The sequence below is a fragment of the Medicago sativa genome, chromosome 1, assembly GCF_051527215.1.
Source record: "Medicago sativa cultivar Bolivia chromosome 1, Bolivia_mono, whole genome shotgun sequence".
Taxonomy (NCBI): Eukaryota; Viridiplantae; Streptophyta; class Magnoliopsida; order Fabales; family Fabaceae; genus Medicago; species Medicago sativa.
Genome location: NC_140749.1, coordinates 37,102,988 through 37,116,208, shown reverse-complemented (window position 1 = coordinate 37,116,208; position 13,221 = coordinate 37,102,988). Strand labels below are relative to the sequence as shown.

The window sequence follows — 13,221 nt, the reverse complement described above, 5'->3', positions numbered from 1 at the left end:
GACACCATGGTGTCAAATTAAATATGACACCAAATCTTAACCATTAATTCAACCTTAATCCGACGTCTCTCATCAATTCATTAAATGCTCACATGCTTTCAAATGATCCAAAATTTAATTTTAGAAATAATTTATTCTATCTTCTTTTGATTAATTATTTACCAAAAATTCTATGATGGTATTATTACGATTTTCTTTACACTATTCATTGTTATCTTTTTTTTTTTGAAGGGCTTATCATCCTTGTATCTTTATTTCTATTAACCTTTTTTATTTTTATTTTTCTTAGAAGAACCTAAAGAAAATTGATTTATAAAGAGCACCAAGGATAATGAATGGACGATTGGACCCAAAATTATAAAAGAACATATGCTACTAAACGAAAGCAAAACACAAATGGTAAAACACCCGATACAAGAATATTAGCAGCATTTTGTCAGCAAAAAAAAATAGCAGCATGAACTCAAGAATCATACATACCGATCCACCAATGAAAGAGTAGCCAATATAACGAAAATGGTAAGTAATTAACCAAGAGAAGAAAGAATAAATTATTTCTAAAATTAAAATTTGGCTCATTTGATCAAACATGTGAGAATTTAATGAATTGATGAGAGACGTTAGATTAAAGTTGGATTAATGGTTAGGATTTGGTGTCAAATTTAATTTGACACCTTGGTGTCATTTGATCCTATCCCATTTAATTATAAATAGGATGATATTATGGATTTCTCAAAAAAAAATAAAAACGAGTATCAGATTTTCAATAACTACATCTTTGAATAATGTTAAACAAAGATTTGAATAATACTTCTTTTGTTGTAAAAGAGTAATTATGAGTTATTTTACAAAAATAGTTTTCATTAATGATATAGAAAACATAGATTAAAAAGTTAGAAAATGATAAAGTAATAAATAATAAATGATACTTCCTCCATTTTAAAAAGAGTGTCTCTTTAACAAAAAAAATGTTTTAAAATGAATAACATGTTCACTTTTCAATGTAAACTTTTACAAATTATACCTTTACTTTTTTTGAAGGAAAATTATACCTTTACTTAATAATATTGTATACACTATTTTTTTTTGACAAAAATATTGTATACACTATTTTTAAAGTAATATATTATACAAGACCAAAAAAAAAAAAGTAATATATTATACTTATATGTTTTAAAGTAATATATTATACTTATATGGGAAACACAACAATAGTTATTAAGGATAGTTTAGTAAAATGGTTATGTTTTTGACAACTTTTTTATATTTCTTAATATGTGTGCATGACCCTTAATCATATTTATATTTATTAAAGACACACATTTTAATTTTTTTTGGTGGTGTCGGGATTTGAACCCCAAACCTTACATATATTATTCATTGTCCATACCAACTCACGAGGACGGTTAGAATATGTGTTTTATAGACTTCACATGTATTACAAGATTAATTTGTCAAAAAAAATGTATTACAAGAATAATGTAAACAAATTAATCATATTATTTAAAATTAAAATTATTGAAAAGAAATAAGAGAAGGGGTACAAATAGAAAGAAAGAAAATCGAAGAGATAAATGTATGAACAAAACAAAACAATCCCCTTCTCTCTCACGATCACGATCACGATCATAATAACAACAACTTGTGCTCAATTGGTAGTAGTAGGTACGTACGTACGTACGTTGTCGATTAATCTGGATATACAGTGTATTAATTTTCTCTCAATTTTGATTGTTTGATATGTGTGTGTGTGTTTTCAATTTCATACGTGAGATCGCGTGATTTTAATGTATGGAGAATTCTAGTCTAACATTCTTTCATTTGTATGTATGTAGGATACTGTTTAATCATATACTTTTTTTATCCCAGACCCAGACATACATTTCCAAGGTAAGTTAATATACTTTTCCTTAAACCTAAGATTAGATATCATATTTCTGTTTCTTTGGATTTCCATTCCATTCCATTACTAGAGATCCCTCCCACATTCACATTATCACTTGAGGGGGTGTAGAGTTTTTTAAATCAATTTTAAGAATAGCTTATTATTGTCTTTGACAGGATTTGAAATTTTCATAACTGCAATCTTTTAGCAATTGCCTTCTATTTCTATAATACCATTGCAACCTCACCCACCATCTGTAACACAGGTTGTAAATCCCATTGTTGCATTCTTTCACTTAAATTTATGGTTTTAAGTTCCAAATTCCATGCCTTCCTTATATATACAAAGTGCCAAGATTAGTTAAACTTGATCTATGCTTTCAAAAAGATATACTGTTGTGCCATATTGCTAACCACCTATGAAGCATGGATACAGACACCGGACACACACGAACACTGACACGCCGACACTGCTAATACTTTGAGAAAATCTCATAATTCAGTGTAATTATATGTGTAGGTGACGGTGTCGGATGTAACACGTGTCCGACACCGGGACACGCCTAATCCGAGGAGTGTCCTTGCTTCATAGCACACCACACACCTGTTTGTTGTGGCATATTACTAATACACACACACAAGCAAGCACACTATGGTTCATTTTATTGCAGCAACTGTAGTATTTACGACAGACTAATAATGAAATGCATATGTCTGTGTAATTTGCCTATTATATCAATAGCATTTCAAATGGAAAATTTACTTTACTTTGTTTTCTTCTGTTGTAATTTATCTGAATGTTTCTTTTCTGAACAATGTCAGGGATGAACAATAATTTGTCTTTGGGAAGATGCATGGATTCTCCACTGTTGATGGTTTTGTGGAGATAAGTGAGTGTTTGGCAGAGATGATTAAATACGTGGCGAATGAACCATCTGCTGGTCTTTTCTTCATCCAACAGCATACTCAAAATGCAGTGCCTAATGTCATCAAGCTTAAGAACAATGTTGTTAAGAAGTCTCATGAAACAACTTTGCACACACAAGATTTGGAGGACTCTGTCCCAATGGTGAAATCAATGAAAGAGTATGGATTCCCAATAGTCGATGAGATGATTGGAGACATTAAAAAAACTCTGGCTACTATGACATCAAAGCAACCAAAAGGAGGGATACTCCGTCGTTCAGCATCAAATTTTCAGACAGAGAGAACGAGTTTTTGGAGTAATTCAGCAGTTGATCTCCAGGAGGGAAGTGAAAAAAGAGGAAGCTATTTTTCAAGCGTTTTTAAGTTTTCAAAACTGAAGGAAGAGAGTCTCAAGTCGTCACAACTTGATTCTACAGGATCAATAGATCCCAAGACTGAGAAGTCAGAGCTGTACCCTAATGTGCCTTTGCCTGTGACTAATGCAAGCAATTGTATATCTTCGAAAGCTGATGAGTTGCCACTGCCAAGTCAGATTGAAGATGAATCTCAATCAGAACAGAGTGATACTATTGATATTGAGAATAAGTTATTGTCAGTGACAGAAAAATATGATGACTTTAAAGCCAGTAAACAAGCTAAGCTGGAGGAGTGGCTGGGCAAGTCATGAGTATAGGCCTTAGCTAGGCTATTCTTTGGATATCATACAATGATTCAGCCTGTATATAATGCTGTATAGTACTTTAATAACTAATTAGTAATGTTGTTAAATGTACTTTAGCAATTATGATATCATGTGGGGTTAATCACACAGGATCTAACACTCCTTGCTTCCTAGAAAAACAAGGCATTGGCTATTAATTAGTTAATTGTAAATTGTGATTTTGCAATCCAAAGAAACATGCTGCTATTGCCCTAAATTTCACGCGTTCAAATGTGTGTTTCGGGTAACTTGTTTCTAGCAATGTTTGAAAATTTGAGAATTGGCTATTGTATGAGTAAAGATCTAAAATTTGAGAATTGGCTATTGTATGAGTAAAGATCTAATCATTGTTAACTTCAAATAATTCTCTAATGTTTAAATATGTCATGAATCATGGAGTTTACATTGTTGGAAGGGTTTTATCTTACTATCATTATCGTTTTAAGGGTGAATATATATTGATATAAATTTTCGGGCATAGACTGAAATAAATGCATCCGATAATTGTACAGATTCACAAACCAAGAAATGGAGGAAAGTGAAACAGAGTGAAGCCATGCAGTATCGTGAATTATATCAATAGATAATAGCTCTTTTTAATCAGCAAGGAATTTGTTGAAGAGATAAAAGATGATAAGCTAAAGCACAAGGAGTGGTTCAACAACATTTTGTTTCAGGAAACTAGTACAAACCAACCACAATTTCTTCACATATCATGCTTAAGCTTTAAAGAATAAGACACAGTCCCCCACGAATACCCAACCAGGTGATCCCCCAGCTTCAGTCCAACTCTGAGAGCACGATTGCTACAATAAACCAATTGCAAGTTTATGTCCTCACAATCAGAAATCAGAATGACCTCAAAATTGCATTGCAAGATTATGTAACATCTAGTTAGCCAAATTAATTTAACCGTTTAACATTAACGGAAAAATTTCAAAACAATTTTTTTTGAAGAAACAAAGCGTTGACTAGTTATCTATAAAAATAAGTTGGTCAAATCCATAACTAAAACAATATGAACGTTTAACACCTAGAAGTTCATTCATAAATAAATAAATACAAGTGATTATGAACACAAGTAAAATACTTGCGAAGATGCAAATTTACAGAGCACACTTTTCAGATCATAAAATATAGATTACAGCTTGCTGTTCATGTCCTCATATCTTATACAATAACTGAACCATATTTTAAACCGAACCATTTCATATGGTTTTAAATTGAACCAGTTTTTAAAACTAATTTTGTTCAGTTTAAAACCTGTTTAGAATCGGTTTGTTATTCTGAACTGGTTTACAAATTTTTGTTGCTTTCTGATCTTAATATAATATCGTGAAAACTCAAGGATCCAATAACAAATTTCGTAATGACATAACCACGATGATTTCAAATCCAGTCAAATTTCTCAACAAAACACCACAATCCAAACTTCTATTCATGACATTCGCTTGATTCTGTTGTGATTTCGCCGACTACTGGTGCTGATCCACTATATTAGGTCGAACAAGAGCACTGAGATGATCCACTGAAATGGAAAATATCATACCACAACCAATTTAAGCTAATCAAGCTTGATGTAAAAAACTATGATAAACAGCGGGTGCCTTATTGTCAAAAGGATTTATGTCTGCTTATAATTAATTCAAGGGACTGCTCCAATTTCGAACAAGATCTTGCGTTTAGTAGTATGATCTATGATGGATAATCTATTCTTTTACATAATATTACTTATTTACAAGTTACAACAACAATCAAATGTATTTCTTAGAAATACCAATTATTAAAATAAAATAAAAATGAAGAGGTGTATTACAAATATTCCGCTGAGGAATTACAAAGAATGACACTATAAGCTTAATGACATCTTAGTCTTCCTGCAAATTAATATGAACAGTTAGGCATAAGTTAAATCATACATCTGAAATCCAAATAAAAAAACTATCAGAATTAAGATTTATTAGGCATTTCTCACCTGCTAGATGAAGAAATGTCATCCATTTACAGATTTGAGTTTGATAAGTCATTTTGATTGTTCCCTGGAAATATTTTGGAAGTTAGTATTTCAGTAAGACTAACTGGATAGCTTCCTAAAGAAAACTACAATAAAATATTAACACATGCTAACTTGAAAGTTGAAGTTTTCTATTTACATTTTGATAAATATGCCAGGAATACAGTCAATCATTTAATAGGAAAAAAATTGTAATTAATGCAGTTGAGTGTAGAAGTAGAGTGTAACTAGGGAAAAGATAAATTATCCTTCAAAACATTTTAATTGCCTAATTCATCCATACATTTCCCCTAGGGACTTAAGAAAATAGACCCTGATACCCACTACCCACAATATCGCTAACTCATATTTTTTCCATTTGTAGAGAAGGAGGAGGTGAGAGGAATTATTGCAGATCCAACCTTCTCATCTTTAGCCTAATCTTCTAATGATAAATATGAAACCAGCAGCATATATAAATAAAGGGTGAACATATATTCTGCCTGATGACAGACGGCCTATACCCTTCAAAGAGGGAAAGTTTCGAAGAGCTTGACATGAACATAACAAATATCATAAAAGGCAATTGGCATAACAACTAAATTTCTCAGATAGTATTCAGGTTAGAGTTCTGACCATGTATAAATTCACTAAAATATGCAAATTAAATGTGAACAAACTCTCCCCAAAATATTCATTTCTCATCTTAAACATGCCAAACTAACGATCCATATTCTAAAAATGGGCAATGTAATAGCGTTTCACAACAAAATTAAATATCATATGGAAACTGATACCTATAGAAAAACTAAAGAACTTAAAAAATTATAATGCAATTATCACAGCTCCAGATGGTTCATTTCGAAAGGAGATACTGAGTATCAACGTATTTTTTTCTTTATAGAACAGTTACCTGAAACAGGCACATCAGGAAGCACTTGATCTATTATCTGATTCTCTTCTGGTACTTTAGAGGCACTCCTCACATTCATGCTTGCATGGGGTATGGGTCCATTGCTTTTCTTCACCACCTTTGCCTTTCTGAGTCAATCAATATTATTAAGTTAAAATTTCATATCAAATAGATCAGCTTATGATTTGAGATGACAAGATACTATAACTTATGAATATCAAGAAATTCAGCTCAAACCTGATTATCTTCCGCTTCATAATGTTTGCTTTTAGATTTGACACACCTTATATAGACCATGGAAGATATTAATTAAATTGCTGCATCTATGTATAAACAGAGGAGAAAGAATCTAAAGAAAGATAAATCACTCACCTGGTTTAAGAGCCATAGAGGTTGAAACAGGTTTACGATTTTCCCTCTCAGCTTTAATCGAAGCAATGATAGAATCAGCATTCGGCCCCAATCCTTTTCTTCCCACCAGCTTCACTCCTAGCTTTTCAGAAAGGTAATTCAATCTTATTTCGTCACCACCCCTTACTTCTCTTAGGTCAAGAGCCTGTTGTCTTGACAGCAAAGTGTAAATATGAAGCTGCTGCTGCTGCTGCTGATTAAAATGCGACTGAAGCTGCTGAAAAAGTAATTTGTTTGAGTGTTGCTGTTGGTCTTGTTTGGAAACTTCGTGATACTTCTTTTTATGCTCACCAAATGTTACCCTCAAGATTGCAGGTGACTTTGGGTCTCCATTTTTCTGAGCAAAAATGATAGAAAAACTCCCAAATTCTACATCAGGTTCTCTAAATAAATCTGCAAGAAGGGAAGCACAAGAATAAGCACTTGAAGGGGTCTTTTCAACCTTCACATTCATTGATCGAATATTCGCATGGTGGGCCATATTCGCTGCTTCTCTTAGACCACTTAGAAAAGCCCCATGCATGGTAGCAGGATACCGCCTAGTAGTTGCTTCCCCAGCAAAAAAAAGTCTACCATCCCCCACACTTTCGGCTAAAATATCATAATCATCACCTGAAGCTCCAACTGCAACATTAGAGTAAGAACCAAAGCAGAAGGGGTCACTCCCCCATCTAGTACAGACTGTCTGGATAGGCTCAGGAACATTGATTCCTTTTGGTTCATAAATACCTGCATACAGATAAAGCATTTTTCTTCACACATATTTCTTAAGTAAAATAGTAATCAGATCTAAACAATTATGACCAATTTGATTTGACTGAAATTCAGCTAAGAAAACATGATCAGGGTCTTTTTCTGACAATTCAAAAATACTACTGCTGAAGCGATGATATTAAGGCATATTATGAAATATTAAAAAAAACATGTACTATATATCAATATTGTTAAAGAATCAGAAGTGAATATTGGCGGTTTTATATAAACTAAAGTAACACATTATTGTGGCTTAAAATAAACCTTTCCCTGACCAATGTGAAGAACCTGTCAAAACAGTTGAGAATCTGAAACTGATTGTGATTTGTTTCTATATTCATGAAAAATGCTAAGTAGTTCACTGAATACATATGAAGCATGGACTCCGACACGGACACTTCGACACCGCTAGTGTAAAAAATATAGGACACCGACACCGCTACATATATGTTAATTTATTTATATACGGTCTAAAATGAAAGTCAAAATACATATATAAGCATCTAACTTGAGCAAGTTATTTCATTAGAAAAAGTTCTAAAACAAGATATCGTAGTATTTCACCTTTTTTTTTTTTTTGGTAGTATCGTAGTATTTGACCTTTATTTATTCATCTACTATCAAAAAAGCTAAAAATGTTATAATCAATTGTAATGTCTATTACCCCCTAATTGATCAACATTTCTCAAAACATATGTAACTCGTGTATCTACAGTGTGTGGAAGCAAGAGAGAAAAAATGTTTTAGATGTTTGTCTGAGTTGTCCGACACGGCTGTATGAGTGTTATATAGGTGCTGGACACCGGTCCTAAGAGTGTCGAATCAAAGAAAAAAACAAGTTTATTTAGGACACCGATTTTAGTTGTCTGACACGTGTCGGACAAGTGTCATAATCTTTTATGACTAGAATGCCCTTGTAGTAGCAGGAGTTAGGTAGAAAAACTAATTAATATTGGATAGGTTGAAATACAGATAAATAAGGAGTTAATTTTTTTTAATAATTCTCCATATTCTAAAGTAACAAATCATTTGAGTCAACTCTTTTTCCAAAGAGTAACAATTAAATAAGACAAAAGGAGAAAATACTATGAACAAAACTGACAGCCCAAGACACGTTAAGTAACTGAGGAAAACATCAAACATATTTAAGGGACTTACAATTTATTATGTTGTAAGTTGTAATTTTATTTATGTATTTTTCGGGAACATTCTTATCATGTAATTGTATTAGTTGATTTATGGAGCTGATGAATTATGATGGAAAAGAAATAGTCATACTATAGCTTTTACATAAAGGTTACCTTTCAGAATTTGAAGAACCTTTGTTACTGCATCTGTAGGGGGCATGCTCTCAAATTTATGTGCAGCTTCCCCTGCCACTAAAGCAATCAACAGGGGACCACCAGCAACAGTTGCATAACTGTAAAACAGGAAAAATTCCCCGCGACGACTTGGATCATCAGAAAGATGCCCGAATGTGTCGAGATCCATCTCCCAGAACACATGAGGAAAGAGCATAGCAACCTTATTAAGCAGACCAAAACCCAATCTTTTAATTCCATCAAGTTTTCTTTGAGGCAACTCCGGTATAAATTTGATAGACCCTTTCTTCAACACACCCAGCGGAACAGTACACAATGCCATATCACCCTCAAATACCTGACTTCCTACAATAACCTGGACTCCATCACTACCGTACCTAATCGTATTTACAGTTTTCTCATATAAAATTGGCACATTCTCAGCCAAGGCTTGAACCAGCTTTATGTTTCCTCCAGGCAAAAAGCAATGATCTCCTCCCATATCATACGGATCATCTTGGTCCCAAAATGCAAGTGAAAGATGTGATAGTAAACCTGCATTTGCATATTCCAAATTTGCAAGGTGCCAATTAAACAGCTTCATCTCCTCATCAGTCACAGCATCCTTATACACTTGGCTGAACGTTTGCAGCGCTGCACCAAGAGACACGTCAACAGAGACCTCCCCCATTGATTGCCTAAGTCTGCTTATCTTATCTAACAAACGATTAAAAGCAGATTCAACCTTGACATCCATATCAGGGTCAACCGGCTTTCCGTCCACACTATAAAGGGGACACTTATCTCTCACCTTATGAAGCACATCACCTAACTGCCTAGCTACAATCCCAAGAGGATTCCCTAAAGTACCTGTCAAAACACTCCCACCTAACTCAGCAACAGCACCAACCCTACTCCCTACCTCCATTTTCTTAGTATAAACCCGTCCACCAGCCCGTTTCCTCCCTTCCAACACAGTCACTTTAAACCCAAACCGCATCAACTGCCTCGCAGCAGCCAACCCAGCAAGACCGGCACCAATGATAATGACACCAGGCTTACTCGTTTCGGTAGGCATTTTATCCTTAATAGCGGAAGCAACACCAAAATTGATATAGCCATGTGATACAAGATAATTATAAGCAGAGTCCAAAAGTGAATGATAATGCGGAGGTATATAATCAATAAACATTGCCTTAGTAACCCAAACCGAAACATTCTCACGCCATTTCGCAATAATGTGATTCCTAATGAGAGTGTAATTCACCTGTTCAATCCCTCCAATGACAGGGATAACGCCGGCTTCAATCTCCTCCTCGGACAACGAATCTGCAGGAAAACCAGCGGTCAGTGCGATCATTGCCTCAGCTTTGGCTTCTTTGTTTATCACGATAATGTCATCCGAAAAGTCGTCTGTCGATGGCGGTGGAGGTGCAACAGCGGAAGAGCTGAGATCATTGTTGAGAGGTGAACGGAAGGAGGGGGAAGGATTCCGTTGGGACCTGCCGCGCCTTCTCTTCTTGGGGACGGGTAAACCAAGGTAATTGGTGAGGTTAGGGTTAGGGTTTTGGTCCAAATTGGGGGATGAATCGGATTGAATATTATTCGGGTTAGGGTTAGGGTTTAGTTGAGGTGACGGTGGTGACAGGGAAGGTGGAGTGAAAGGAAAATGAGGATCCATCACACTCACACTACGAAAACGCCAGCTCTCTTATGCGCCGCCGTCCACCGCCACTAATGCCGCCGTTCAGTTTCACCGGAGAAGAAGGTTCAGTGTTTTTCGAATATTGTTACCGAGTCTATTTTTACTTACAAAAAAATAATACAAATATTTAATAATGAAATAAGACATATGAAAATGATATTTATATTTTTTTTAGGGATAAAATGATATTTATATAGAAAAAAAAAAAGACATGTGAAAATTAAAATTCATGGTCTGAAAAATAAATAAATTAATAACATCTATGAATAAATTCATATAATTGAAAATCCATAAATAATTGCAATTATGAAAAACTAGACATTTAATAACCTAATCACAAAATAAGGCTTTGAAGATTGTACTTGTAATCATATTTAGATGAATACTCGACACACCGAAACTATTAAAATTGGTTGGTAATGTTTTCAAGAGGCATGGGTCAAACTCAATTGTGATGGGGTGTGCAAAAAAAAATGGAGATTGTTTGGGTTGTGGCAACCTGCTTTGGGATGCTAACGACAGATGGATCAAAGGTTTTGCCTGCAAGGTTGATGTAACAACCCGATTTTTCGACTAGATTTATTTTTATTATTTTTAATTGTGTTATATGTGCTCTTATGTGATTATTGCCTCTGTGTGTATTTTTGGTTGGGAATCGTAGAATTCGGTATTAGAGGGGTATTTTAGTCATTTTGGACTTAGGGGCATTTTGGTCATTTTGAGAGTAGGGGTAATTTTGTAATTTTTGCTGGAGGTTATTTTTAGTGCTTAGTGAGAGTTATTATTTTACCAAGTTACTAAAGGGTGTAGTAATTATTTTATCTACCATTAAGTGACCGTTAGTGTTATATTTTACCGGTAAGTGAGTAGTAACATTTTTGAGGTTGAAATAGAAATGGGTTAGGCCCATTAAGGTTGTGAGATAAGCCCAATTAAGTGAGCCTATATATAAACTAATGTTAGTAGAGGAATAGGGTTCTTTCACAAACATTTTTCATTTGAGAAGAGAAGAGATAGAGGCTAGAGGGAAGAACAAGAACAAGGGTTAGAGGCAAGAGAGATTCATCATCTAAGAGCTAAATTGAAGCTTGGGTTAGAGATTCTTGGTGCTAGAGGTAAGAGGGTTAGAATTCAACCATAATTCATAACTTTTCATTTTTACCCATTTGTGAAATTGATGAATTGAACCTAATTGATTGTAAATTCGTGTTCATATTTTGATGCAATGTTTGGGTATGTAAATTGAATGTTAATTGAGTGGTTGATGATGAAATTACATGCTTAAATTGTGGTTATATGTATGCTTTGCATTTTTGTCCAAAAATGGTGATATGAGGTGTGGTTGTGATGAATTGTTGATGAATTCATGATAGTTAGTTGCTGATGTTGTTGAGAGATGTTGTTGTTGATGATTAAAACCTTGGGTAATCATAATTGTGGAGTTTTCCATGAACTTGTGTTGTTTTTGAAGTTTTGATGAAAAATGGGTCAAATGATGATTTCTGTTAAGAGAATGTTTTGGGGCAAATTTTATATGGATTTGAGTGTCTTTTCATGTTTAGAAATGTTTAAACAAACGTTGGGATCAAATTTGGGCATTGGGGAGTCAAAATTGGGGTTTTGGGGTGAAAATGGCTCTTTTTCCCGAGACTACTGTCATAACTCGCAACTGTACTCGCAGCTGCGAGTTGAATGCGAGCAACAGGGGCTCCCTGGAGCCAACTCGCAATGGCGAGTGAATTTACTCGCAGTTGCGAGTTGCACAGGGCAGAACCCCCTGTTTTGCATTCTTTCATCTTTTTCCCTCGTTTCAGTCGTGAACTGGTTTTTGGTACAAACATGAAAATTGTAGATAATAATTTTAGCTTTCTAAAGGCGTTGGTTTGACTTGAATATGATTCTTAGTTTTCAAGTTATGGGGAAAATACTCTTGAAAAGTTTTGTCGAAAAATCCCTCATAACTAGTTCTAAGTCGACCTAATCCTTGTGGAATGTTTTTAATCTTTGAAACTTGATTTTTATAAGTTCAACTAAGGTAGTTAAACTGTGATGTAGTGAACCTACTTGTTTTCCTTTGAAAATGGGAATTTTTGTGAAAAGTGGTCAAGTGAGACGAACTTCGGAATTTTTGGTAATTCTCCATATGTGGCCGATGAAATGCTTATGTAACCTCTACTGCACATAAGTGTGACTTGTGAGGATACATGGCATAGGCAATTGACTCGTTTACTTGGTTTTGGCTTAGGTGCTCAATTATTTTCAATGTTGTGATTTTTGGAGACGAACTTGGTAGAAAATGATTTTTGAGAGTCAATTGCTTATGAACCCTTTATGAATAGATTAATATGATTATAAGATGATGTATGAATGGTTGTTGAGTGATGAATATGATGTTTGTGATCATATGTTATACTTGTTCCTCCATTTGGATTGTAAGGAATTATGTGGAAATGTGGCAACTATATGTTGATTTATGTGGAGATGATTAATGATTGTATATATGTCAAGTGGTGGTGAATTGTTGTCGATGCATATATACTAATTGAATGGTGATGAACATGTTTATGTTATGTTATTTTGTTGAACATGTTAAATGTTGATTGTTGGTGGTGTATATATGTGACAACTATATGT

At 34.2% G+C, this 13,221-nt stretch overlaps 2 protein-coding genes across 4 annotated transcripts; one reads left to right on the top strand and one right to left on the bottom strand.

The window, feature by feature from the left end:
- Nucleotides 1–1,548: 1,548 nt before the first annotated feature.
- LOC146954716 (MEF2BNB-like protein) lies at nt 1,549–3,728 on the top strand. 2 transcript variants are annotated; one of them, XM_085717922.1, is made up of 4 exons: nt 1,549–1,665; nt 1,836–1,890; nt 2,062–2,150; nt 2,707–3,728. In XM_085717922.1, exon 4 carries the CDS (start codon nt 2,735–2,737, stop codon nt 3,476–3,478), a length of 744 nt encoding a protein of 247 aa, XP_085574048.1. In that variant the 5' UTR covers nt 1,549–1,665; nt 1,836–1,890; nt 2,062–2,150; nt 2,707–2,734; the 3' UTR covers nt 3,479–3,728. The 2 variants fall into 2 exon arrangements, with proteins under 2 accessions (XP_085574048.1, XP_085574038.1); XM_085717912.1 differs by lacking the exon at nt 2,062–2,150 and having other exon boundaries at nt 1,551–1,665.
- Nucleotides 3,729–4,580: 852 nt separating this feature from the next.
- On the bottom strand, nt 4,581–10,719 carry FLD (protein FLOWERING locus D-like protein). Of its 2 annotated transcripts, none has more exons than XM_085717907.1 (6): nt 8,883–10,719; nt 6,790–7,557; nt 6,655–6,700; nt 6,418–6,545; nt 5,487–5,550; nt 4,581–5,039 (listed from the first exon to the last, which is right to left on the bottom strand). In XM_085717907.1, exons 1-5 carry the CDS (start codon nt 10,561–10,563, stop codon nt 5,513–5,515), a joined length of 2,661 nt encoding a protein of 886 aa, XP_085574033.1. In that variant the 5' UTR covers nt 10,564–10,719; the 3' UTR covers nt 4,581–5,039; nt 5,487–5,512. The 2 variants fall into 2 exon arrangements, with proteins under 2 accessions (XP_085574033.1, XP_085574030.1); XM_085717904.1 differs by lacking the exon at nt 4,581–5,039 and adding an exon at nt 5,174–5,388.
- Between the last annotated feature and the right edge of the window lie 2,502 nt (nt 10,720–13,221).